The sequence below is a fragment of the Lingula anatina genome, chromosome 1, assembly GCF_051362555.1.
Source record: "Lingula anatina isolate TDL-2025a chromosome 1, LinAna3.0, whole genome shotgun sequence".
In the NCBI taxonomy this organism is placed as follows: domain Eukaryota; kingdom Metazoa; phylum Brachiopoda; class Lingulata; order Lingulida; family Lingulidae; genus Lingula; species Lingula anatina.
Window position 1 is genome coordinate 28200359 of NC_141767.1, and position 26276 is coordinate 28226634.

The 26276-nt window shown below is 34.3% G+C and overlaps 4 protein-coding genes across 8 annotated transcripts in view; 2 read left to right on the top strand and 2 right to left on the bottom strand.

Annotated features, from left to right (window-relative positions):
* Nucleotides 1–13085, bottom strand: part of LOC106175929 (sodium channel protein 1 brain) — a 31747-nt gene extending 18662 nt beyond the window's left edge. For 2 of the 4 annotated variants that reach the window (XM_087007080.1, XM_013558102.2), the window contains exons 1-7: nucleotides 12943–13085; nucleotides 10692–10787; nucleotides 8482–8801; nucleotides 6101–6603; nucleotides 2417–2443; nucleotides 1350–1561; nucleotides 180–308 (exon numbers count right to left, since the gene is read on the bottom strand). In XM_087007080.1, the coding sequence (XP_086863206.1) occupies nucleotides 180–308; nucleotides 1350–1561; nucleotides 2417–2443; nucleotides 6101–6603; nucleotides 8482–8701 (1091 nt within the window). In that variant the 5' untranslated portion in view covers nucleotides 8702–8801; nucleotides 10692–10787; nucleotides 12943–13085. The remainder of the gene's footprint in view (nucleotides 1–179; nucleotides 309–1349; nucleotides 1562–2416; nucleotides 2444–6100; nucleotides 6604–8481; nucleotides 8802–10691; nucleotides 10788–12942) is intronic. The other 2 variants (XM_087007066.1, XM_087007076.1) reach the window with 2 other exon arrangements.
* Nucleotides 13086–14113: 1028 nt separating this feature from the next.
* LOC106175869 (molybdopterin synthase catalytic subunit) lies at nucleotides 14114–16105 on the top strand. Its single transcript, XM_087001780.1, has 4 exons — nucleotides 14114–14352; nucleotides 14956–15109; nucleotides 15480–15603; nucleotides 15838–16105. Exons 1-4 carry the CDS (start codon nucleotides 14253–14255, stop codon nucleotides 15907–15909), a joined length of 450 nt encoding a protein of 149 aa, XP_086857906.1. The 5' UTR covers nucleotides 14114–14252; the 3' UTR covers nucleotides 15910–16105.
* Nucleotides 16106–16154: 49 nt separating this feature from the next.
* On the bottom strand, nucleotides 16155–21890 carry LOC106175868 (DNA-directed RNA polymerase III subunit RPC3). The gene is made up of 15 exons (XM_013558024.2): nucleotides 21694–21890; nucleotides 20720–20975; nucleotides 20407–20586; nucleotides 20128–20207; nucleotides 19859–19960; nucleotides 19528–19620; nucleotides 19320–19400; nucleotides 19009–19060; nucleotides 18758–18818; nucleotides 18152–18218; nucleotides 17886–17969; nucleotides 17551–17652; nucleotides 17276–17325; nucleotides 16840–16989; nucleotides 16155–16612 (listed from the first exon to the last, which is right to left on the bottom strand). The coding sequence occupies exons 1-15, from the start codon at nucleotides 21838–21840 to the stop codon at nucleotides 16534–16536; spliced, it is 1584 nt and encodes a 527-aa protein (XP_013413478.2). The 5' UTR covers nucleotides 21841–21890; the 3' UTR covers nucleotides 16155–16533.
* Nucleotides 21891–22024: 134 nt separating this feature from the next.
* LOC106175933 (m7GpppN-mRNA hydrolase NUDT17-like) lies at nucleotides 22025–25442 on the top strand. Of its 2 annotated transcripts, none has more exons than XR_015332062.1 (7): nucleotides 22025–22171; nucleotides 23011–23133; nucleotides 23618–23801; nucleotides 24073–24098; nucleotides 24281–24382; nucleotides 24524–24842; nucleotides 25080–25231. XR_015332062.1 is itself a non-coding variant. In XM_013558107.2 (7 exons), exons 1-7 carry the CDS (start codon nucleotides 22088–22090, stop codon nucleotides 25240–25242), a joined length of 924 nt encoding a protein of 307 aa, XP_013413561.2. In that variant the 5' UTR covers nucleotides 22025–22087; the 3' UTR covers nucleotides 25243–25442. The 2 variants fall into 2 exon arrangements, 1 of the variants encoding a protein (XP_013413561.2); XM_013558107.2 differs by having other exon boundaries at nucleotides 24524–24765; nucleotides 25080–25442.
* Nucleotides 25443–26276: the final 834 nt, after the last annotated feature.

A 26276-nucleotide genomic window follows, 5' to 3' on the forward strand; every position in this document is an offset into this window, starting at 1 on the left:
ACTAGAAAAGCAATTTAAAGAATGCAAACTGAAAATATAAATTGCTATGAACTAATTCATAACCCTGAATTTAGACTAGGGAGGGGCGGCAGAGAGGGCTGGGGAGCTGGATGTTTCAATTTTCATTCACATTTGATGCATTGCTTATAATATGTTTCGTGATGTATAAAAATACTTACGCAAGTATGACCACTATAAAATCTAACCAGTTCCAAGGATCTCGTAGATATGTAAATTTGTTGAGAATAAATCCTCTTGCAAGTAATTTGGCAATCATTTCAATGGTATAAATTCCCAAGAAGACAAACCTATAAAATAAAAGAACATAGTCAATATCAACATTTCTCTTTAATATTTATCACTATTTTTTAAATAAACATTCAGTTATCTTGTAGCTGATAAAAGGATGGATAAATGAATAACTGGCCATTGAGGAAGAATGCGTAAACCCAGAAACACAGAGATGTAGATTACCAAAAAAAAAAAAAAAAAAAAAACTTAAGTTACTTGGAGTTTTATTTATTTTTTTTTAGCAAAAACTGGCAGTTTATTCCACTACACAAATGATTTCTGGACAACCTTTGCACAGAAAAAAAAAGAAAAGAAAAAAAATCAGCTGAGAAGAATTTTACACTCATAGATGCTCATTGTGTCTCACAGACATAATTCCATCAGTCTACTCTTTGCAGAAAAATCCAACTTCCTATTTTCCTAATTTGTGTTTTGTCATGGCCTAGCAACTAGTCAAAGATTTATTGATCATTATGGTTCACAGTTCAGGTAAACAATGCAAATTTGCCAATCAATACTTGAACACACTCTAGTGTGTTTGTACAGTAGAACAAATTCTTCTCCAGTTGCATAAAGTCCCCACCGATGTAAAAGACACATAATATTAACTGCAGCTTGCAGTGTTACTTTTCAGGTGTAGTTAAGGTTTTCAATTCATCAATAATTTACTTCTTTGAAGGTCCCAGCAAACTTAGTCAAAAGAAATTCCCTTTGCCCCTAATTCATAATCCAACAAACAAACATAACATTATTAGACCATAATGGCCTCCCTTTTTCATTTACACATTTAATACGATGAATAATAAATACCACAAATTTCTACACAACAAAAACCAATATTTCCTTCCACTCTAAATAAATATGTTTATATAAGCTCAAAATCATTAAATACACGTATATATCCTTTAAGAGATCAAATCTGGATTGAAATTAAAAGCCACAAGCAAAACCCACTGCTTTGAAATTCATATATTTGCATTTATGTGTGCTTCTGCCTATATAAGGATGCCAAGACCTCCTATTTCATACAAAATACAAAGATAAAATATTATACTTACTCAGGTTCTTCTGGTGCATCTAGGATGGCCATCATGATACAGTTAATGAGTATAGTCAAGATGATGATATAGTCAAAGAATTGGTTTGAAACCACATAGAGGGCAGCTCGTCTCACTGGGTTCCATGGTGCTAGGCAGAAAAATGCTCGGGTGGCAGAGAATCGGAAGATGTATTTACTGTTCCGAAACTTTGGAGCTATCACAACAAATGTCTGCAATGAAGATGTGTAGGAGTCTTTTACTTCTAAATTACATAGATTTTAAAAAATCAAAACAAAGTGTTCTTAATTCATAAAATAATGTACATAACATGGCATTAATGCAGCAAAAAAATGAAACGCTGTGAAGATGGGTCTCATTGCTATAGAAATCAATTGTTGTCACACAAACTTTCAATGAAAAAGCTTCAATAAATTAAGATTGATTGAGACGTTGTTTCAACTGATTTTACGATGCATCATTTATGGTATGGACATTTATCCCTTAGGTGCTACATTCATAATTAATAGCATGATATAATGGCAGGTTTTATACTTGGGTGAGGCAAGGTTTAAGCAGGGGTGAAATAGCAATCTAAAAGGCTACAGGTTTTGACATTATGAAACGTGAATATGTATTGCTTTTTATTTAACTACAATTTATGTCACAAACTAGAGGGAAAGGGTAAAAAACAAAAAATCTACAAAAGAAGTCTGGCTTACTAAATGAAATGCACCCTTAAAAAATCAATATGAGCAACTTTTAGAGAGAACATGTAGGGTATGTATAGATTTTCACATAGTAGATATCAACATGCAGATAGCTGTTGCTTCTTCATAAGCAGGTGACTATAAACAAAATCATTATTTGCTACTTTTTTCAATGAATTCAACCTAAAAGGCAGGTGACTTTCTTCTAAAGTGGTTCTGGCATGTGAAACATCACCACTACAAAAGCTTTCAAGGAGAGTTAAATCAGTCAATACAGTACATATGTAACTTGCCTGCATGGGAAGTGGTGAGAATGGTTGGGATATGTATATAATATGGGAGAAGCAGGATGAGCAGAATTAAATATTTATATCATACCTTGTTACTGACCCAACCGTAATCAATCTGTATTATCAAGTAACAGAAAGAAGAAAAACAACAAACGTTAAAACTGAACACAACACAATTAAAATGTGAGTGCACACTTCACACAATTAAGAACTCAAAGTACTGTTCTATTCTATGTGGAATAAATAAAAAAGGTATAATCTTATCCATTTTACTCATTAATTCAATTTAAAAAATATAATATAATGTAATGTTCAAAGAAAAAATTAGGAAAATGTAAAAGTGTTAAAGGTCTTGCACAAAGAGTTTTATGTTGAGCAAAAATGTTCATGGGTTTTATTTTGTGTGGATAAGGCATCTAACATGTTCTAAATTAACTTGATCAAATTTCCTTGCTCAAAAATTGCACTTTTACTCAATGAAACATTCACTCAGTATCAGCAAGTGCAAAAAAAAAAAACTTTAAATTTAAACAATTTTAATTTTATTTTAGAGTTTAAAACTCGATAGAGAGGTGGTTTGCAGTAACTAAAATTGATTCAATGACACCAGACACGTTTTTCGCAAAACACACGATTATTTAAAAGGTCCAATCTGGGATCCTAGGTTCAAAACAGGAAAAATATACAATGACAAGGTTACATGTGACCTAGCTGTACGTGTAAATTGTTCACAGCATTTCTCTGTTTATCATTCCATCCACGTACTACATGCGTACACATAATGTGGGAAATGAACGGATCTCTCTCTCTCTCTCTCATTTCTGTTTAGTCGGTAGTCGTAGGCATCCATACGCAAAATACTTATCAATTAATCACTTTCAATATTCTTAGATTTTATTTAGGGAAATGCTCCGATCACAAAAAAAAAAAAAAAAAAAAAAAAAAAAAAAAAAAAAAAAAAAAAAAAACTGCGATATATCTCTATTATAACACATTCGAAATCGCGTGTATGGCTGCGATTGCATTTCAAAATTTTAGATTTCGTCAGACGAAAAAATCGAACAAGTTGTCGTTCACAAAAGCGGGAATCAAGGATAGCACATCTTGCAGGAAATAATTGCACGTGATACCATTTTCATTATCCCTATAGCAAGACCACGTCCTGCAAGAGTGTATTTTCCAAACGGAAAATTAGCTATTTTCGCTGAAAAGTGATCACGCGACTAATTATGCAATAGAACCAAGTATAATCATAAGGGATGTGCCTAAGAGCATTTGTTATTAAAATTTCAGAATACAGATATATCCACGACTTGACAGTCAATATAGTGCCTTCGACAACGTAATACATGTAATAAGTAAGTACTGTTGCTATAAAAGTCTACTGGTTTACAGTGTTAACAGCCATCTATATACATGTATGTCCCCCAACGAAGATGCTTCGCAAACTTTCTTTTTCTTGTATGACCACCAATTACTTTCACAGAGTATAATTTTGGCAAAAAAATAATTTTCATTCAATATCTAAATGCATTTTCGTTAAATCTACACTTTTTCTTTGTCATAAAAAACGCCATCTCGCCAATATTGTCTTCTTTGGCATTGTCAATTTGCGATCTAAACCACATTATCACGAAGTAATCGAAAAGGATCAACGAGTAAACATCGTGTCATCAACACAATAGCTTCCCATTAAATGTAACTTATTCAGCAGACGCAAACACAGATGCCTGTGTAGGCAGTGTGGGGAAATGGAAATATTTTAACAAGGCAACAGTGACGTCACGCTCGTTTAGTCTGGATTTCTACAGAGTGCCGTTTTTATAAGAAACCAGATTTGTTTACTCCAAAATAGATTTACAATTACAACAAGGACCATTTTAGTAACACATTTAGTGCAAGGAAGATTTTCAATTCGGCCTTGTTATCTTAATCGCCAAGCTTTATTATATGCAACCTCAAAAGTTATGCAGAGTAAATGAAGCGAATCTTGCCGTTCTCTAGCAAGGTTAGAACCTTCGGCTCCCGACAGCGACCACAGAATTTCGTTGCCTAGGAAGTGTAGTTATGATCTAAACAGAGTCATACCTCGCGTTGTCATTTATTTTTCTTGGGTGATTATTGTAGCTTGTTTTATTTCTTCTGTGACAAAAATAAGCACACTGGGGAAAAGAAAATGAATAAATACGATAGCGAAGGAAAATGAGGCTACGTCTGTCATTCTAGAGATTTTTAAAACAAATTTCCATGCCCCACCTTTTTTAGATTAAAATTTGTTTGGTGTCCAAAACACTCAATGATTCTATAAATTCGATTTTTATTACACTTATAAGTTATAACACTTAGCCACTTTAATATTTATAAAAATTAACCCATTGATTTGGACACCGAATTTGATTTATAATTCCTTTTTGCGATCAGAAATTCGACTTACGTACAAAACATTCTATTATCTTAGAGTAAGAAATACGGCCGTATTACTGGACTAGAACAAAGCGTTTGTCAGGTTTTTCGTTGTTTCAAGCAATTTTGTGAGTGAGTGTACTGGGATTTGCAAAATGTGCAATTGGCATCTGTTACTTCTCATATATAAGAATATCGCGAAAAAGTATTTTGGTCTTTCAAAACTATGAAGCCCACATAGACGAAAGAGGTCTACAGCAGGCACACCATCAGTTAGAAGTAGGCTATCATCGACAAAACTGGTTGCGGTCGATTGTCGTTAAGCAGGAAACTTAACACCTGAATATGATAGCTCCTAAGAGAAACGCCATCGATAAACTGCTGTAATATTCATATATCCAAACGACATCAATCCAGATCTCAATACACGGTTGACGCACTGGGAACTATCCAAACGTCCACCTCGGGCAGACCCACCCACAAGACTTAGGTACATGTACTTGTGCTCTTACCGAATTTCAATTTGTAAAAATCAACTTAACGTTACAATATGATTGGAACTCTATTGATCCAGTGAGGCCAACAGGGCCCAATCAGGACGGTCTTTATCGCCGGTTTCTGAAGCATATAACACTTAACCAAGGATAGCAATGCTACTGCTTTCAATTTTGCCATGAGTAAAATTGAATTAAGTCACCAAGGGAAAGAAAAACACGTTCCGATCTGTCAAGAGACAGATGGTCGTGTTAGTGCGACTCAAAGAGAGAATCCCACCAAACCAAACATTGTAATAACAGTTTTGGGAGTGTATGTAAAATCGTTGAGAATTTGGTTAAACAAGACGTTAAGATAAGAGTTCTCTTGGTTCGTGATATGTTCAATCTAAGCGCCTTAAAGATTTTTGAGATTATTATAAAATTTCACGAGGCATCTCTCTCTCTCTCTCTCTCTCTCTCTCTCCAGACGTTCTGGTTTACATTCTTTTCAAATCCAATAATAAATAATAGGCATACAAATTAAGAGTTGATTTTAAAATAAAAATGCTCGTTGATAAACATATAACGAGTGATATGTGCATTACAAAGGAGGAGGGAAACCGCAAACAATTTACTTTAACAGCTTTTACATCAATTCGAGAATTTATGGACACATTTCACAAGTCCCGGGGACCTAATTATAAATACCCAAAATCGGATAATGACATTTACGGCCAAAAGCTGGAAACTAATCTAGTATTTTAACTGCTTTCTTGTATATTATTTACAATCAGTAGGTAAGTATTGATGTGATTTATGTAGGTACATACAAAAGAAAGTTAATGATCACGGATAAGAATATCACACATCTAGAGATAGATACATCTACAAACCTTTTCTTTTATATACTGGTCTATTTCCTCAATAGGTTTCCCATGAAGGCTCTTTGGAAACTCTAATGCGAGGTCTACAGGAAGAGGATTCCCTTCCACCAGTGAAGGATCTTTTTCGATTACTTCACCATCCTCATCGTCATTAAACTTCAGTTCCCCATCTACAAGAATGGCTTCTTGTTGTTTTCCAGCTTTTTCTTCGGCGAGTTTCTTTTCCTCTGCCTCTCTTTCTTCGAGGCGCCTTAATGTTTCCTTCGTAAAGGGTTTGAATACAATTTTGTCTTCGTCATCATCGTCTGATTCTTCTTTTGATCCGAGAAAAACTTGAGATTCTGTGAACCCCGAAACGGGGTTTATAGATCCATTTGGCTGTGGACTACTGAGCCCTTTTGTTTCGTCGTTTAAGTTTGCTGTACTACCCTCTTTGGGCTTTTCATCCTCCTCCATTCCCTCCAATAACTCATCCAGGTTTTCTTCTTCCTCTTCATCGTCTCTACTTTTACCTGTAAAAGGTCGATAATGTGCGATTGTAATCCTTCCTGCCATATTTATGATAATAAAATTTTGTTAAGGGATGCTTAAACACCCTTAACCACACGCCGATATGTCCCAGTAAATTATTATCGTCTTCCTCAAGCACAGGACACTTTGACTTAAAGTTGACGCCATATTGTGTGCCTTAACATGATATCTCAGCACCAATTTCCTATCGATTCCATCGTTTTGTCCTCGGCCTATCTTCAAGAACTTCTCGCGACAAGTTAGCTGAACAATCCAATAAGTTCTTAATTAAATCCTGCCTTTTCCAGTTAGCCTGTTATTCTACATGTTTTTGCCATTTTTGGTATCAAACAGAAGGGCAGACCAACTTGTAGCGAGCGAAAATGGGCCCCAAAATGGTCGAATATAATGGCCGTGCAGTTATTGACATTAGAAAGTAAAGAAAACAGAATAAAGGCATCGCCATTGTGGCAATCAACAGAGCAACATGGAGACTGGGCAATTGTTTATTGGTGACGTTGCGCTCCAGGGGACGGACCAAAACACTGTGGGCCAATAGGCGTTAAGTTCTCAAGATAGAGCGACTGAAAAGTTCCTTGCATCACCAGTATTGTCAAGGACTGCTAGAGAGCTAATCGGGTGTATCCGGGCATTTTTGTAAGGGAGGAACATAACACTGGCTGACTGGGGCATTTATTTGTAGACAAGGGTGATAAGGGACTACATTTATAGTTCTTGCACACAATTAAAGGGGGCTAGTTAATCAGGAAATGAAATAGTTTTTTACAGAGTCTGCATAAACCAAAACTTTGTGTCAAAAGTGCAAAAGGCGCCTTAAAGGTTTTGGTCTGGTTTCTAGCCCACATACAATGAAACAAAACCTCGAGTACTGTGAAAAAGAATAGTGCCTTAGGGTTGAGATTAATACATTTTAACCACAACTATGGTATTATGACGGACTTCTGTAATTCTTATCAATGCTCATTTTTGAAGTATTTGACCGTAAGCTTACGACTGTAAGGGTAGGCTAATATATTTCCAAGAATTCGCCCCCATGTCTAAATAGAAGATAGCGTGCAACAAGTACCCTCCAAAGATACATAAAATAAATGAAATGTCTATTGCGATGGGCTGGATATCGATCATTTTCGTTCCAAATATAAGTAAAAACTCTCAGTAAATATATTTTCTCCAAGAAGGAAGTTAGTAAATGTAGGGCGATTCAAACCCCGGAATCTAAATATTGAGTTCTTTTGTAGAAGTTCCAAAATCGATAAGTCGCGGTTTTTGTACGAAAACGCCCGTTTTATGACAATATCGAGAAGAACTGGCTTCACTATGGCAGCAGCTCCTGTTATTTACTGCATGACTCTTCATGCACAAATACAAAATATTATTGGGAAATCATTTAATTACAACCTATAGAATAACAGATCAGTGGTGCCCTCTATCGCTGGGCTATGTAATTTCCAGAGAGTGGGACATGGTTGAAAACGCAACACGCTTGAGGGCGTCTTGATAAAGACAGTTGATACGGAAATTGATTAACTTTCAAATTCGGGCATCTATAGAACAAAGTTATATTGGGAATATTTTAGTGTGTCATGACATCAAATACGCCTGAATCCTTTCCACAAAATACATGTCGTTTAACCAACATTTAACGAAATATACGATGCCATTCATTAACCCACCAATGTGACACTTTCATTTAGGAGATAAATGTGTTTAACTTGGGCCACAATAGCATCAACTGTTCGACAGGAGACTGCGTCAAGACCTGTCATTAAGAGGCAGAGAAAATGTCGGAAGTTACCGATCGAAATTAGCTAACTTTAACTGACACAATTATAAGAGTTAAACGATTAAGTGAAACTTACTTTTTGAAGGCATATATTCATGCCCTTTGGCCACACCGTTGCACGTTCCATTTTGTTGAGGAGCTTCTTGAATGGTAAAAGTCTTTTCCTCAACCCTCTCCCAAGCGGAGGTGGGTCGCGTCTGCCTGCCCAAGGCGGACCGTGTCCGAGAGCAGTCCAAGTCTTGGTCGTAGAAACTTTCAGACTCACTTGCTCTTGATCCTGGTCGAGATGATGACATCCTCTGAATTATCTTTTGTATAAATCCAGTCTTTGGTTTTTCGTTGTTTTTGTTATTCCTTATGAAATACAACAAAAGATAGATTTACGTCGTTTGTAGTCTGAAAATAAAAAAATAAAAAAATGAAAGATTTAAAAGATTTGTTTAATTTCATTATCTCTATGGCCGCATTCTGAACAGTGGACTAACTAGTCCACGGGTCAAATATGGCGACCCACTATAAAGCTTGCCGTCTAATCCGCCAATAGACACTAAATAGATTCACCGTGTATTCAAGTGGGTCGGCCATATTTGACCCTCGGATTAGTTAGTCCAAAGTTCTGAATGCGGCCTATGGAAGATAATACAAAATGAGCTGACGCATGAAACTAATGAAATAGCACTCATAAGAAACCTCGCTGTTGTTCAAACTCTTTACAGTATCTTCATTACACTCATCATTCTCCGAACATAAGAAATGCCATAGGCAGCAACATAATACAGCAACATCGTACATTTAAATTAAACATAACTGAAACTACACGATATCTATAGAGCTAAACTATTTTTTTATCGTTGACGCTTTCTTTTTTTCTGAGTCGATAATCCAAAATACATCAAATCTATGATATCATATTCAACATTTGGTGTTCCTTTACAAACGATGCGTTTAAATTTTTTAAACTACGTAGTCCCAATCCCCCCCTTACTGTCGACTGGTTGAATATTCAATGACCAATTTAATGGATACAAAGTAGCCTTGATTAGAACTTACAATAATAATGTTATTGGGTCCCAATATCTCCATCAAATAAAATTTATTTTGCATAAGGGTATTCATACTGCATAATAAATGTAAGAAGCAAGGAGAATGAAGAAAAGCACAAAGCGAAGGACGAAAAATGAAATCCTGAGTGTTACTCTTATCTTCCAGTATGCAAACAATTCCATTTGTGACTCTAAACATCGGGATTAATATCATTTGTTGATATAAGTGCACGATTCGAAAACCAGTTATACTAAAAAGGGAGTTTGTTAGGCCTTCCTCCAAAACATGGCTGAGCTATAGGAAGATGATCTTTCTGACTTTAGATGAATACAAGTTGCATCAAATATTTGGAGAAGAAAAGACGTTCGTCAACTGCACTGTGCGAGGGTGATGATTAAAAGAAGGTTATAGCTGGCCTAGCACAGTGCCCCCTCGGACAATTATTTTTCGGTATTGCCAAGACGACCAAATAATTCAAACGGGGAATACGGCACCAATCCCTTGTGTACATTGTTAATGAGTCTGCTGATTATTTTTAATCTGCGAGTTCAGTGTGAGTTCAGACTGAAAAATAGCCACTGGTTTTCAGGCCTTTACTCCCCCTCCCCCCTGTAAAGCTGCATCCATCTCATCAGGTCATTGATTTCATTATCTCTCGACTTGTTTTTTTTTTTGTAGCGTGCGGAATGCAGCAAGCCCCGGTAGGGCTTTAGATATATATAATTCATTAGTATTTTTTCTATTGTCCTCTTTTTTTCTTTTGTCTCATGACGTCAACTTAACGTGATTGAACTGAGTTTGTCTCTGTCCAAACGTTCTTTCAATGCCCAGCATATCAGGATAAGCACTCTCTCATGAGGTTAAAAAGTAATTAAAAGAAGTAGCACATTCTGAAGTGATTAAATGAACTTGAACCTTTATCATATATACCCTCCCCCCTTGGTATTAAGTCTTCTTTAGAATTTTTCACAGATGGGGTCGATAAAAAAGTTTTGCGAGGATATTAAGTTCAATTCAAGTCAATTCATTTTACAAAACATCTTATATTGTGGAGAATGTTGAAACAAAACAGTGTCAATGAAGTCAACGATATGCTGAATACTGAGAAAAAAAGCACATTCTGCGTAGAAAAGAGTTACCGTTAGTGCCCAGCAACTTAGAGAAAACTGTATTCAATAATACAGTGTATTAAAATTCAGGGGAAGGAAACAGGATACCGTTCGCCAGTCAATTAAGACCTACCTTTGCAGAAGTTTTTTTTTCTTTGAACAGCTACAGGCACACTGGCCTCGCTCTTACTTCCTTCTCCTTTTCTAAGTCATTGCCATCACGTTGTATCTGAAAGTGAGAAATAGGCCTACTGTACTGGAGAAAACGGCGCACTTTCCTTGGAACCCGCCATCGGTAGGTCATTGACAGTCTATCGTTTGATGCGGGTCTGGCTGACCGTTACAGTTGTCACTTTGCATCACCATTGTTTTTTTTTTTTTCATACGCAATCACGGGTTCATGGCTGTATAGATACTTCAGGTATACAAAACATAAGTTCAAACAAACTCCAGTATGAACATTCCGGTAGATGTGAACAACACCATTTATCTACTCCTAATGCTATCTACGTGTCCTTGGCAGATCCTGGATCTAATTGATCTCATCTTTGCACGTAAAAAATATCCCTTTCAGGTTATCAGGCAATAAAAATATTAAGCCCTACGTAATTTCCTGCGAAAGCAAATGCGAATATTTGATGTCATCGAGTACGTTCATTTAAGAAATAATAAAAAAGATTGACAGCACGCAACTGTAGACTGTATAATCTCAATGGACAGAAGTGATTATTGATATCCAAAACTTCTTAAATTTAGTTTTGCCAATAAAATATGTCTTTTTTATCCGTTAAATCGAACGTATTCAAAATTAGACAATTGGAGTCGAATTGTAAAAAAAGATCTAGATAGTTGTCCAGAGACATAGGCAAATCTCTCGATGATTCATTAATTCATTTCAGTTCCGCCAGTCACGGTGGCCAACAAATTACGAGGCCGCGCTTTCAACAGCACGAGTTGTCATCGATATATTGATCGCCAGTGCAGAGTGGTGTGATTGCTCTGGACGATGGCAAAGTGAAAGTTAACTTATCTAAGGAAAAAAGACCATAGAAAGCCACAAGAAAATGCACTCTCCTTCCAAATATGAAATGTCACAAACAAATTCCGAGTCACTTTTTTATGTTTTTTCGCAAAGCTTACCTCAATCACGATCAATTGTCGCATGAACTTTTCTAATTTGTTTTGTTAATTATTGATCTTTGCACCCCGGATGCATTGATTTTGATTTCAATCGTTAACAGTCTAACCAGTCTACATGGAGATTTGATTGGAGATCGATTTTTATTCCTGCGCTACTGAATTTTCTCCCTTCACGGGATTGTTAAGTAATACGTAATCTTGCCTAAAATATACCGTTATACAAGCTAATTTGAATGTCACCGTGCTCGTTAGGGTTTTAACTCATACATCTACGCTTCCTGAGGGATATTTTGACAAAGACAAAAGTATTGTTTCTGCTAACATTTCTTTTTGACTTCTTTTTGTCATATTTTCTGTGTATCCACATTAGACGCGGCCTGTGCCCCAGTGCTACAGGTTATTCTGTTTTCGCGAAAGCCGTGCGATACTAATGCCAATTTATGCGCAAAAACGTAAATAAAACATCCCCCTCCCTTTCTTATTTTTATTCTCTACTTTTCTTACAAGTTAAACTTTCTCTCTTTTTCAAGTTTTGTTCATAAAAACCATCTAAAATTTGCTTGACACGTAGGCACACGGGAGTTGAAAAAACACAAGTCAACTGAAGAAAAGATCATGACAGATTCACGAGATGATCAAATTAAAGCTGGTTGTCTTTTCTACGTAGGTAGCCCCGACTGTAAGGGAGATTACCTGAAGTTAAGTTTAAGTTACAAATGCTCTCAGTTCATTCTAATATCCAGACGGTTTTGATTTGTTAAAGACAAAACAGAACAAAGGAGAACGAAGTAACAACACATTTTGATGTGCGATCAGTTAGTTTACAGTTGGTAAGTTATATGGTATACTACATAAATTAGCACAAGTAAAAGTTTAAAAGTACAATATATAGTCTGGTGAAGTAGTACATTGGCAAAAAAAGACAACGAAGTAGGCCTAATAATACCTTCTGATGTGCGATCAGTTAGTTTACAGTTTTGAAGTTATATGGTGTAGCCTACGACATAAAATTAGAACAAGCAAAAATGTTAAAGTACAATATAATATAGTCTGATAATGTGATACATTGAAAAAGATATGATAAATTTAAAGTTATTAAGATCTTGACATGTCATACTGGATAGGATCATACACTGTAGGAGTAAAACGCGAATCAAAAATAATCAATAGCTGAAATGTGCCTAAAAACACCCAAAAGTAAATGTTCCTAACATCCAATTACGAAATCAAATGGACAAACTTACCAGTTTGAACTGTGAATTATATAGAACTTCCAATTTTCCCGAATTACGCCATTTTGACGTGTTCCTCTTCTCTTAGGTGTCTAGTGTGTCGGCGGGGTCGTTGTTTTTCTTCTGTTTTGCCCGTTACATGGCTCCAAAAAATCGAAGAGTGGTGCGATACGGGCTGCAAACTTCGACGCCCCGTTCACAGTCGGGATCGAATCAATAATCCTATTTCGAAAGACCAAATATGTTGAAAAATGAATTGTATAGGGGCAGCTCAGTTGCAACAAAATCGATGGCAAAAGCTGAAATTGTTAAGAGAATATTGAACTTTATGGCATATTTTTATCAGACATAAAACAAGGGATCAATGAGATATATGACACGAATGCCTGTGACATGGAAGTATAAATGACTTGCGAACGACACGATTAATGTGTTCAATGCAGTGTGATGTTTTTACACAGAGCCTTTTTTATCGGGATGCAAAAATGCTTATTGAAAATAAAGCTGATGACGTACATGTACATCGCTCATCAACTGTACGAGTCTGTTTGCGCCTTTTCATTCTAAACGAGGCTACAGGTAACATATTGATCATTCCCCGTTTCTTATTGAATTAATCATTTATCATCGGAAAGGGCAAACACATGTCCCATTAATAGGTGCTTTGTAGGAACAAAGCAAATGGAGTAGAAGTATGAATGGTGTTAGATCACCGGACAGGCCTTTGAATCTTATTTACTAGGCCCTATATTCCAAAACGCGTGCACCCATTTTTTAAAATCAAATTTCCTAACTAAAGGTATGAAAAGTGAACATTAGTGAACATTGTTCTAATAAAACAGAATCTGAATGCATTTATGACAACAGTCCACGTCATATTTTCCTTTTATTTGGCCTAAGCTACTGCATAAAATGTGTTACATTACGGGACCTGTCTTGGCCAAGAAATGACGTTTTTTCTATTCTTTTTCAAAAGAGCGCATAAGTGGATTGCCGTATAAAAGTTTTTGTTTATATGACGCGGTTGGTCCTCTTAACATCTGGAGTTAAATATCGTCGATGACCTTCCTAAATTCCAGTTAAAAAGTTTAAAATGCACTTTTAAATCATAAAACGAGTGAAATCTGACAAAATAAATAGAAAACGATAAAAGCGCCTCTTGTCACTACGCCATCTATGTCAAATTTTAATCGACATGCCGCTTGCCAAGATCAAAACAAACCGGCGTGACGGTGGTAGGAAGCATTCATTTATGAAGTAAAAGAGTATCAGATATAGAAAGTATAGTTAAAATTGGCTAGGTGAAGAAGGTACTAATCAGCATGTCTGATCACTTAAAAGTGACGGATGACCGCCTCTCTGTTGAAGAAATAACTGAGATTGTGACTTCCCCTTCATCTGGAGCAGTATCTGTTTTCATAGGTACATTCGATTGTCTTAATTACTTGTATTTGAAGTTTGCAGTGGCCGAACCAACCTTCTAGTGGATCTCGATAGTCCGAAGGTCATTGGTTCGATGGTTCATTGGTCCGAAAAATCGTAACATTTTCATCAATGTTTTTAATAATAAGGGTTTGTTGGTGCCGAGATTCTATATAGTGAACATTGGACTAATGAACCCTCGGACTATTGTCATGCACCCGAATCTTATCTCACATTCCAAATATTCAACTGTTGCGTTGAATGAAGTGAGGTGTAATTTTCTGTAAAACATAAAGTTTTCATTTGCGTCTGTGTACTACTTGCAGGGCAACGTGTATTTACTGGCACAGACTCTGTCACAGACTATAATTTGTACTGTAGTACCGCGGCCCATTATGAAACTTATGCGTGGCATTAGTGCAGTTCTTTTTTAGATGAATTTAAAGTTTGCCCTTAAAATAATTGAATAATTGTTGTACAAAATACACGTAAATCAAATTAAAAATAATTATCATTGTAACACGACTGCAATGCCCCATAGCATGATTATTTTTGATACAAAAAACTTTGCACTAAACTGTAAAATGTGAAATTCACTTTCAGGGACAACACGAGATAACTTTAATGGCAAAAAAGTAAACAGGCTGGAATATGAAGCTTACATTCCAATGGCAGAGTCTGAAATGAAGAAGATCTGCAAACAGATCAGAGAGAAATGGCCAGAAGTTGAGAACATAGGAATGCATCATAGACTAGGGTAGGCTTGACAGAGCTGTGGCACTGTTTGGGCTTCCCTCACACTGTTTTGAAACATAACTCCACGTGAAGGTTTTTAAACCTTAAAACGTAAATGTTGATATTTTATGATAAATTGTACATGCACTCAGATAAGCAAGGATGTAGATGTGTATGCATTTCACAAAATTTAAATTAAAACAAGAAATTTACAACCCTACAACACTAAGCTTGATATCTGCTAATTTCATCAACAAAAATTTAAACCATTTTATTGGTCTTTTCTAAATTAATTGTTAAATTTTTTTATTTGGCTTACATATTTCAGTCATTTGGCTGAAAGAAATTCTATCATGGAGTGAGTGCAGCATGTAAAAGTGTTTCTCTTTCAGTTATGTTCCAATAAAAGATGCCAGTGTGATAATAGCAGTGTCTTCACCACATAGGAAAGATGCTATAGAGGCAACACAGTTTGGAATAGATACACTCAAAGCAACAGTTCCCATTTGGAAAAAGGTAAAATAAATTGTACCACTGGGATTTATTCCTGAAAGTAATTGCATTATGATATAAACAGTTGTCTGTTCATGTGATTATGAACTTAGTACAGTTTATTCTTTTCGTGGCGTTTTCTGTCATGGGATCAAGTACATCTTTTAAGAAAAAGTTAAATTTAGCTTATCATTTTAACATTTTAAAAGGAGGTGAAGTTAATAAGGATTTGTGATTTTCTTTGTGAAATATTTGTAGGAATATTATGAAGACGACTCCTCAGTTTGGAAAGAAAACAAGGAATGCTGCTTTGCTTCAAACCAGTCTTGACACAAACTTCTGGCATACATCTTGACTCTCAATCTGGAAATCCTCATTTGACTGATTCAGGTGTTATCTTATAAAACAAGAACATTATGTTCATATACTAGCCATTTTGATAACCAGAAAGAAATGTATAATTTTTAAATAGTTTTGTATTCTTAATGCCATATAATAAAACTTAATCAATGATGACACACTTTAACTCAGTTTTGAAACTGCTGATTATTACAAGGAACAACCAGGGAAACATGTATTGCTTAATCTTTTATTTTAAAAAATAAAAGCTAGTGCAGCAAGTTCTGAATCATTTACCATTACTGACACAGGACATGTCAGGATAATGCCATTTTTGTTTTTTTTTAATCAATAGCAGAAGAAATGCTGGTTATAAACACCATCACATTATATTTTGAAGAGTCAGTCAGGACTCAGTAGTCAGCGATATTTTTCAATATGGTGAAATCATACTGTAAACCAAAACAGTGTGTGGAAATCATATCAAGTTTACAGTTATCAGTTACTTTTTTAATAAAATTTTGTTCAGAATAGGAATGCTGCAATTTCTTTGCCACTGTGGCATCTCTCACTGGCATCACTTCAGTGCCCCTTGATCTGTGTTATGCCTTTGCCTTACTTCATGTGTGCATATTGGAGATAGGTTTGCAGTATAAAAATGGTGTCATCTAGCTGAAGTTCGCTGTGTTCTATCCTGAAACCAAAATATGTCTTCAATTTTTAATCTAAAACAAATATATAAAGTACAAACTAATTGATTTCTTTGCTCATATTGTAGATTAATTTTCAATTTTCCATTTTAAATACATTTTCAAGTCACCAATTTCCTTGTCATTTATATTCCATCTTATATTATTCTTTTGTATCTGACCCCTTAATTGAAAAGATACAAAACAGGTACAAAATATGCAAATTATATACTTGTTGGTCATGTGTTTTATTTTTGTAAGTTGAGCCTTTTCTGGTGGTGTAATCATCTGTTCTATCTCCTCTTTTTGTGAAGGATCTGCTCCGCTCTGTTCCATTGATGCAGTTATAGCATCTACCCTCTGTTGTTTGTCTAGTAACCGCCTAAGAACAAAACAATTATTACATCACAATATGACAATTCATAATTTATCCCAAGGTAACTGGTGCATTTTTCTAAAGCAGTGTTCATTAAAAAATATATATATATAAACCAGTCTTATATATATATATATATATATATATATATATATATATATATTAAAAATTGTTTAGAACAATCTATTATGTATAAATAGTATCCAAAACAAGTTCTTTTCAATTTTCCTTAACCAATTGAATGCACCTGAACTGACATGTAAATCAAAAATACCTTTAACTGTTTACTTACCGGTTTTCTTTTGTTTCATGTTCTCTGCGAATGATGAGATTTCCATATGCCTAGAATGAAATCAAATCATCCTAAAGTCAAAACAAATGAGCTCAAGTTGTGATTATCTCAAACTTTGTCATGTTCTTTCAATGTGAGCTTATTCATGACTTAAAATTGCATAATTAATTGGATTTTTATCAAAGGCGTGTCTAAATGTCATAATAAAAGATATAAAGGTTTGATCAAACCCATCTAGTTGTAATGCTGCAAACTGGTGGAATATTTTTAAATACCTGGTAACATCTTTCAAGGAGCATTCTGGAAACTTGATTAATATTGACAGAAAACAAATAGAATGTTCTTGAAGGAGCATGATCAGGGGTCTTTGGCACCTCCTAGAAATATGGTAATTTATGGATGAAATTTAACACAAAAAATATGTAAACTTTGCAAAATAAAATAGTACCAATTATCTCAAGAGTATCTTTCACAGAGTCACAGTGAAAAAAAAAAGCACTGTTATCTGTCTGTGACATATTACACTAAAACTTGTATCTATTTGACAGAAAAGAATGATAACAGTTGAGGAAAGCAATTAGAAATTTTTAAGCAACTGCTGGTAACTTACAGTTAAGGAGACAAACTTTTCTTCAAACATTCTGTATAATAGTTCCTTAGCTTCCTTGGATGGAATCATTGCATACTCCTCAATCTAGCAAAAAAAATTCAAATTCAGTAAGAAAGGGATATTATAAAATTCCATTTTAGAGCAGAATATAGCAGTTTTAATTTTTCTTGTGTGCTTTTAAAAATAACTTTCCTAAAAGGTACATATTATGCACACATTTTATTATAATACCTGGATAGTTAAGGAGGACTTGAATGAATACTTACCTGTTTCTGTTCCAAATTCTTCTTCATAAGCAATAAGCGGAATATCCTGTAACATTTTGACCCAAATCTGAAATTGAAAAAAAAATACAAATTATTTTCTTATATTTTTTCCTTTGTCACATTACAAAATCCACTTTGTTTAGTTGAGGTGTTGATATTAAAGATAATAATGATGATATAACATGGAAAATATCTGCACACACACACACACATACATAAAAATAATAAAAAAAGATAAAGAGAATGATTTATTCATGCTATTTTTTCTCTACTGTGAGATAAAATGATATTCCAGGTTGACCTTTACTTAAGTGGTATGAATCACATCAGTTTGATGAAAATAATTCACTTTTTTCATTAATAGCATTGAAAGGGATAGGATGCTGAAAATAAAAAATTATAAAGTTGCAAAAAAAAAAAAAATGCTGTTATTTGAAACTGAAATGTTTTTCTGTATTACTCTATGCTGGGTGGAAAGAACTACTGACTCAAGTGGTGGCAATATGTACAGACATACTGTGTTTGTACATAAAAATTTGAGTGGATGAAAATGCAGTCTATATTAAAAAAAAACTCAGAAATAAGTGCATTATTGAAGTATTTTACCTTTCTTGCACAGCTGATTCTATATGTGCTCTGCACAGTACTGTTATTAGTTTTTTAAAATCTGTGATATATGGTTAAGGCTAAACAATGGAATTTCACATTTCAAGCTATAAGAAGAAAGTACTTCAATATTTTAAACATGTTGATTGCAATGGTTGTGCAATGCAGATTTACAGCCATTGTCTCATTTTTAAGTTTATTATTCAGTTTAAATATATATCACTCAAGTCTGATGCCACTATAAAGGATACTTATAACATACATGCCACCTCCACTGTCAGAAACCTTGCTTACAAATTCACTCTGAAAGTATTTGTATGTTGAGGAGCAAACATCTTAATATAAGTACTGACTGAAATGTTTGACGATAATTTTTAACATTCAAAATTAAGTTCTTTTAAGTTATTTTAACAACTTAAATTACACATATTCATATTTTTTGTCAGAATATATTTTTCATTAAATAAATTGAGAAGGAAAAATATTTCTCTTTCATAAATAAAAAAATTACAAGTAAGTGGGATGCTTATTTCTAATTTCTTTTTTAAACAAGATTTCTTACAGAGTCCTCTGAGAGAAGCTTCATATACTGTTCAATAGTCTGCTTTGAAATTCCAAATTCTCTGGGGAGATTCTGAAATACCTGTAACAAAGTAAAAAAAATCAATATGGAAAAACTAAAAGCCTATTTCATTAATCCTTAAACATATATTCACAATGTTCATATTAATTAACTTAATGTAAAAGATAATCCAAAAAGTATCACAAACCTCAGTCACAGTCACAGCACTGGCAACCAATGCACCTTCATCAGTTTTTACTTCACTGAGTCTTAGCATTGCCCTGACCACCTCTGCTGCATTCTGAAACATAACAACCCAGACTAAGAGCAATGATTTTAAAACTTAAATTGAACATTTACATTATCACAACAATATATGCATTTATTCAAGAGGGGAGCTATCTTGTTATCAGACACTTTCACAGAGAGTGTTCAAATCTAAATCGTTAATTTAAAATAGTGATTATAAAATTTATAATAAATGCAGTAAGTTAAAATTTTTTCAAAAGTTTTAGCATTCTTTATTGTTTTTTTCTTACTTTATCTATTTTGCTAGCCACTGCCTGGACTATGGCCTGATCTCGAAGATATTGATGGAAACGGCTGACATTGACTCTCCAAAAGATACTAGACTCAGATGACTGAAAGTGAATAAACAAATAAATAAAATATATAAATAAATATAAATAATCAAAACAAAGTCAAATAACAAATGATCAAGTCACTTTGATAATGTACTCAAAAAGACATGAAAACACACCTATGTTCAAAGAGCATTTAAGTATTTTAACATTTCATATTGGTTTACCTCTGACTCATCTGTTTTTATTCTTTTTGATGCTGCCTCAGAACCTTCCCCAGATCTCTTTCTTTTTCTAGATTCAAAACCTATTGAGCAAAGTTGGAAAAGATTTCATTCAATTGTTATGTTACTTCAATATTTTTTTAAAAAAATCCCCTTAACCTCAATTAAAACTTAATATTTCTATTTCTGTCACCACTGTTATGTCAAATGACAAACTTGCTTTGAAGAAAAATGATGGAATGCATAAATTGTCCGAGTAATACTCCTAGTACCTGTGCTTACCATCTAGCTCCATCTTTGGCACAACATACAGCTCTTCTGGTGAAACTGACAGGACTGGCATAGAAGCAACTTCTTTATTTTCTGCATTGCCATCAGGTGAGGTACACCTCTGTACAAAATGTGTCTGAACAAGGTTCACAAACTTCTCTTTAACCAATGTTGAGGAAACATTTTGTTTACCTGAAATAAATATACACCAAACCCTGACCTACAGTTTAGAAAAAAACATTTTGTTATACCACATCAGGTTGCATGTCTTATGTTAACAATGTGGCACAATGTTAACTTTCATTTACACAACATTGGTACAAACCTTCCATAGCTTCTGTCAATCTGTCAATTGTTCTCTGAACAACCTTTTCCAATGTCATCTGGCCATGTTGCAACAATTCTTCAATTATTAATTCTGCTGGGTCTCCATATAGTGTCTTTGCACAATAAATATACCTTGGAAACCTTGTCTGCTGCAAGACCTTTTCAGCATGGATGACATACTCTATAAACCCCTTCTTATTCTGTTGGAAGGTTACTAGATTGTGCTGAATAAGTGTACAAAGTGCTTTCTTGACCTGGAAATAGTTTTTGAAATAAACTAAACCAAAGAAAAATGTTATGCTTTATAGTGATATTATTTAATGTAGTTTCAACTGCAGTGGATCTTTAGTTTTTAAGTATCATTATATCTCATTATACGTATGTAAATTATGTATGTAAGTATGTAAAAAATGTATGACCAAAGTATGTAAATTAGGCAATATATATGAGTTTTCATCTGTTATTCTAATTCTGTTTACGTTTTAAACATTTGTCAACTCTAGCACTTGGGTCTGAAAAATGAAGGCAGAATTAAGATGAAAATATTTTAGTATTGGCGTCCACTTCGGGCGAGGGGGTGACAGTGCGGGGACATAAAGAGATGACCCCTCACTGGGTACAACTGTCAGTATTCACATTACTCAAATAATTTTCTATATATAAACACACACACACACACATGTGAAAATTAAGGGTGTAGACGGGGTAGGGGTTGTCAACTTGTCAGGAACGTGGCTATCTTCTTAACCGACCAAAGTGACTGAGGGGTCGTCTCTTTACGTATCCGCATCGTTGATCCCCCACCCGAAGTACGAATACTGAAATGTTTTCAACTTTATTTCGCCTTTATCTTTCAGACCCGGACGCTAGAGTCAACAAATTTTAAAAACATAAACAAAAGCACTAGGTGCTGCTAATTAGGATTACAGACGGCCAAAATAAACACGCATGCAAACGCATTCACTGTCTCACCTGGTCTAATTTAAGGCCAGAGTCTTGTGAGAGCATTCTCAATGGACAGTAATTTTTCTTGGCAAGGCAGCAAGCAACGGAGGCCACAACCTCTCCATATCTTTCTTTTAAAATAAGAAAACATAAACGAGTTGCTGAGCTGGACATCGTGTGGATGCCAAGACCTGAAGTGCCTTGGAACACCCATTTGATGACAGGAAGTTCAGCTGACAAAAAAATGTTCGCAGATGGTCCTACATAATATACCACTTCATACCATACGAACACTAAATCATACTATTTCTTTAAAGAAAATATTTAATATTATTGTTTCATATTTTATTTAACTTCATGATGTCCCAGGAACCTTTGTTACCAACGAGCGCTATAATTTTATTTAAGTGAAAAGTCCAATATGGCGACCTCCATGGTTCGGCGAGTCTTGATACACCTACAGAAACCGAATGATGTTACTCCAACACCTGCTAAATTTACACAGGTGAAATTAATCAGGAGTGATTTACATTATGGACAGTGGGTTTCATGCCACGAGATGAACTATCTTACGGCTGGTGCTAAAAAGGGCAGTGTCAAATGAATAAATAGAAATAATAAAATAAATAAATAAATAAATAAATAAATATAAAGAAATAGAGTTTAAAACAATAATTTAATAAATAATTAAAAAAATGCCATGCACACAAGCTAGGTCAAATACAGGGAATGTACACCTCTTATAATATTAATAATAATAATAATAATAATAATACTAATACGTCCACTAAATATAGAAGGAAACGGTGGTCCTGACTAAAGTTACTTACATTGGAAACGATTTTTTTTTAGAAATTGTACTTGGGTGTAAGTTTTACTGTTCAATATACTGTACCTATACATATATATGTCAAAAAACTTTCATTCATTTTTTCCGCTAAGGACTATATTCACACAAGGTGTTCTGACATTAGAAGATTTGGCATTAAAAATTTAACTTCTTAACTATATATTTTGAATGATTTTGAAGTCAACAATTGCAATTATCCTGTTGTTTGAAGCACCAGCCTTGAGTACTAATTATAATTAACATTAATGCACTGCTCACGAGCGTAATATACAATACATTGAACACAACAGCATGCACTAGCACTGCATGCTGTTTTGTATACTGGGCATGTGGATGGCAGTCCATTAATTTGTCATACATGCAAAGGGGAATTGTTTTAACATTATTTAGAATAGAACTTGTGAGATTCTCTCTCCATTACCTTTATACAGGATCTTCAAAGTTCACCTTTTTTATTCATACATTGTAAGATAACTTAATATTTACCATTTCAGTGTGTTTTGGACTATTTTGGCACAACAACACCAACAATGGAAATATCCGTTGATATGAATGAAGATCATCTAATCATATCTGATTCAAAGTATTCAGATGGCAAAAATTGTATAAGAATCAAGGTAAACCACTATATACACATGAAAAACAGTGTGGTTGCTTTTCAAGTCCATGTACATGTGTAGACCTTTTTACATGTGTAGCAACTTGCCAGCCAGTGGTCTACTGTGCGGAGGATATTCTCAGAAATGGAAACCAGCACCTCAGTTTGGTTGAATCTACTTGAAAGACATGAGCTATACAAAATGGCATGAAAGCATTTACACTGGAAACATTGGTATTGTTTAAGTCATGTAAGCATATGCAAGCAATAACTGGGGGATCAGAGGTGTTTCTTTTCTGAGCTTACTGGCACCTATATGTAAATTATGTATAAAACTAAAAGGGTGTCTTAATTACATTTATATTGTTCCTAGGTCAAGATGGATGATTTGTAACTTTGTTTTAGAAATACCAGTAGAACGTGCTTGTGGATTGATGTTACCCTACAGTAAGAATGTTAACACAATTTGCTCATTAAATGACATGGCATTTTAACTTTTTCAGCATCCCCCTTTTTGCCCAGTGCAAAAACTGTCTGCTGATGAGGAATCACGTCTCAGCCCAGATATTTTAAATCGAGGCATAGATGTTGGAGCAGCAGTAATTGTGGAATCTGCAGACAATAAGATCTTGTTGACAAGGAGAGCCTACCACATGAGAACATTTCCAGGTGTATGGGTGCCCCCTGGTAAGGTACAATGTGTATATTTTCCATTTCTGTACAGTTAGTGCTTCATGATAACACCATCACCTGGAGAGTACTTTTTGCAGTTTGACTTTTGCATAGAAATTGAAGTATCTGATTTAGTTTCAATGATGAAGATAAACATTAATGTATGTTATATCCAGAAATCAATCCGTTTTGTTTGTCTTTTGATAAGATGATTTTCTGCTTTTTCCATCAGGTGTTTGCTTTTTATAAGTGATTTTTTTTCAAACTGAAAACAACATTTTTTCAGGTGGTCACATAGAAGTTGGTGAACAGGTATTATATTTTACTTTATTAGAAGTAAAAGATCTGTATCTCTGACATTAATGTAGTATGGATATTTTAATGAAACTCATGATTTAGTGAAAAAGAGAAACATTAAAATAGTTTTTCTAAATTGATGAAAAAATATCATTTTTAAACTTAAGAGTTTTGTCGTTTCATGTTGAAAACTTCAGTTTCAGGATGCAGGTCTTCGGGAACTGAAAGAAGAAACTGGCTTAGATATAAACCCCTCAATTTGTGAGTCTAAACAACTGACTGCGTTGGCTGCATGGGAGGTATGTTTAGATATTTTTATATGCAGATGCACATAAGTGAAAATTATCAGTTTTGTATCATGTCCAATCTTTTGTGAAACATTAAACATTTTAAGAACATAACTTGATGATTTTCCATCCGTGTATGATCTGTTTTTCCAGTCAGTATTCCCACCAAGATTATCAAGAGGTTCACCAAAGCGCCACCATGTAGTTGTATACTTACATGCCAAGTTGGTCCAGCCTTATACTGCAGAGATTTTACAGGGTCAAATTGCTGTTGACGATAAAGAAGTGGGGGCATATGCATGGCTCAATCGGCAAATTATTGAAGGGATTGTCGCTACAAATGAAGGGGAAGATAACCTATCAGAAAAAATTGCAAATGTCCCAGAAACTTTCCAGTATGTTATGAAAAAATAGATATAGAAAAAAAAAAGAAGATAAAAATCACATGAATATTTCTGAAGAAGGTTACATGGCGCTTAATTTTATTTTACTTAGAGGATAACAATGTAATGACTCTAGGATGACCTAGTATTCTTGCTTAATAGTCTCAGATGTGCAAAGACATTAAGAATGCACTCTTTGAAGTCAAATTTATAAGTACTCTTTGTGTAAAACAACCTTTCTTGTCAGTGTTGCCCCTGAAGTAATGCTAACAAAACCCAATAACATTAGTTTGGATGATTTCATCATTTTCAAACCTTTATTTCAGTGCATCTGTGATACAGGATGGGCATACAGCACATCAGACATTCCCCACATCTAATCTTCTAGCTGTAGTCCCTGAGGATGGAAGTGACATTGAAAGAGTCAGTACAGGGACAAAGTTTGTGTTAGGAGAATGGCTCAAGCTTACAAAACAACAAGAACATTGAATGTCCAACTTGTGATATCCATAAATTGCATAAATGCAGGCAATATACATAGTATTCAGAATGTGCAATATTAGATAATTACAAGATTTTAAATAATTTTTGTCTTTCTTTTTGTTGCCAAAAATGTATATTTCATTAATATAATGCTACATTGCTACACAGTTGTCTCGATATATTTTAAATACAGACTTGACATTTAATATGGAGTATTTTTTCAGTCTTTTTTTCTTTAATTTTTACCTCCTTTTCTGACTTATAAATGAAAACAAGAATTAAAACATTGTTTTAATAACCTAAAATAATGAATGCAGTTTAATTGTGACGTCAGCTATTTAATGGAATTCACATAATTGAGCAAACAAAAATACATGGCTAATTGTAATTCGTACAACAACCAATGAAAGCATTATTTCAATCTCCACATTTTCAAAATGATCATCTGTGAAAGTGTTATGTTTCACAAAAGATGCTCCTATCAAAGTCTAGTTACAGTAACGGTCAGTGATGTGTCTGGCCTCATCTGGCTACTACAAGGGCTCTAAAGTGGCAAGGTATTGCTTCTAATGTTTTTTTTTTTTTTTAGTTTGAACTGGAATTATATGGCACCAATATGAATTCCGCCCAAAATACAGATGCTTCCACTGCCCAAAGTGAATTTATTTTTATTTGTATTTATTAAAGCTAAAACATGTATTTAGAAAAAAACAATCTACTTAATCTTGTCATTTTAGAATAGGTAAAAAAATAGGCATGTTTATTTTGTATGTTACGTGTACTGCTATATTTATATTTACATATACTGAGGGAAAGAGGGAGAGTTGGTGTGCATTTGTTTGATTCACTGGTTCAAACTTCTATATTGCTGGTTTTAAACTTTTATGCAAGATTGTCCTTTTTTTGCTATAGAATAAAAAAATTAGTATTATAAATACGGCATCCACATTAGTTGAAATAATACTGTTGATGGCATTATTTATTTTTATTTTTTTATCAATTGTACCAGCCAAGTTTTTGTTAATTATACACACTAGTAC

What these genes read in the sequence shown, in the direction of transcription:
- LOC106175869 (XM_087001780.1), top strand. Translation starts at nt 14,253, where the DNA reads ATGTCTGATCACTTAAAAGTGACGGATGACCGCCTCTCTGTTGAAGAA. An exon ending in AGCAGTATCTGTTTTCATAG is followed by an intron (nt 14,353 to 14,955) that starts GTACATTCGATT and finishes ATTCACTTTCAG; the next exon opens with GGACAACACGAGATAACTTT. An exon ending in GGAATGCATCATAGACTAGG is followed by an intron (nt 15,110 to 15,479) that starts GTAGGCTTGACA and finishes TTTCTCTTTCAG; the next exon opens with TTATGTTCCAATAAAAGATG.
- LOC106175933 (XM_013558107.2), top strand. Translation starts at nt 22,088, where the DNA reads ATGGCGACCTCCATGGTTCGGCGAGTCTTGATACACCTACAGAAACCG. An exon ending in CACCTGCTAAATTTACACAG is followed by an intron (nt 22,172 to 23,010) that starts GTGAAATTAATC and finishes TTACCATTTCAG; the next exon opens with TGTGTTTTGGACTATTTTGG. An exon ending in AATGTCCCAGAAACTTTCCA is followed by an intron (nt 24,766 to 25,079) that starts GTATGTTATGAA and finishes CCTTTATTTCAG; the next exon opens with TGCATCTGTGATACAGGATG.
- LOC106175868 (XM_013558024.2), bottom strand. Translation starts at nt 21,840, where the DNA reads ATGTCCAGCTCAGCAACTCGTTTATGTTTTCTTATTTTAAAAGAAAGA. An exon ending in GTGCTGTGACTGTGACTGAG is followed by an intron (nt 19,401 to 19,527) that starts GTTTGTGATACT and finishes ACTTTGTTACAG; the next exon opens with GTATTTCAGAATCTCCCCAG. An exon ending in AGCTTCTCTCAGAGGACTCT is followed by an intron (nt 19,061 to 19,319) that starts GTAAGAAATCTT and finishes AAATACTTTCAG; the next exon opens with AGTGAATTTGTAAGCAAGGT.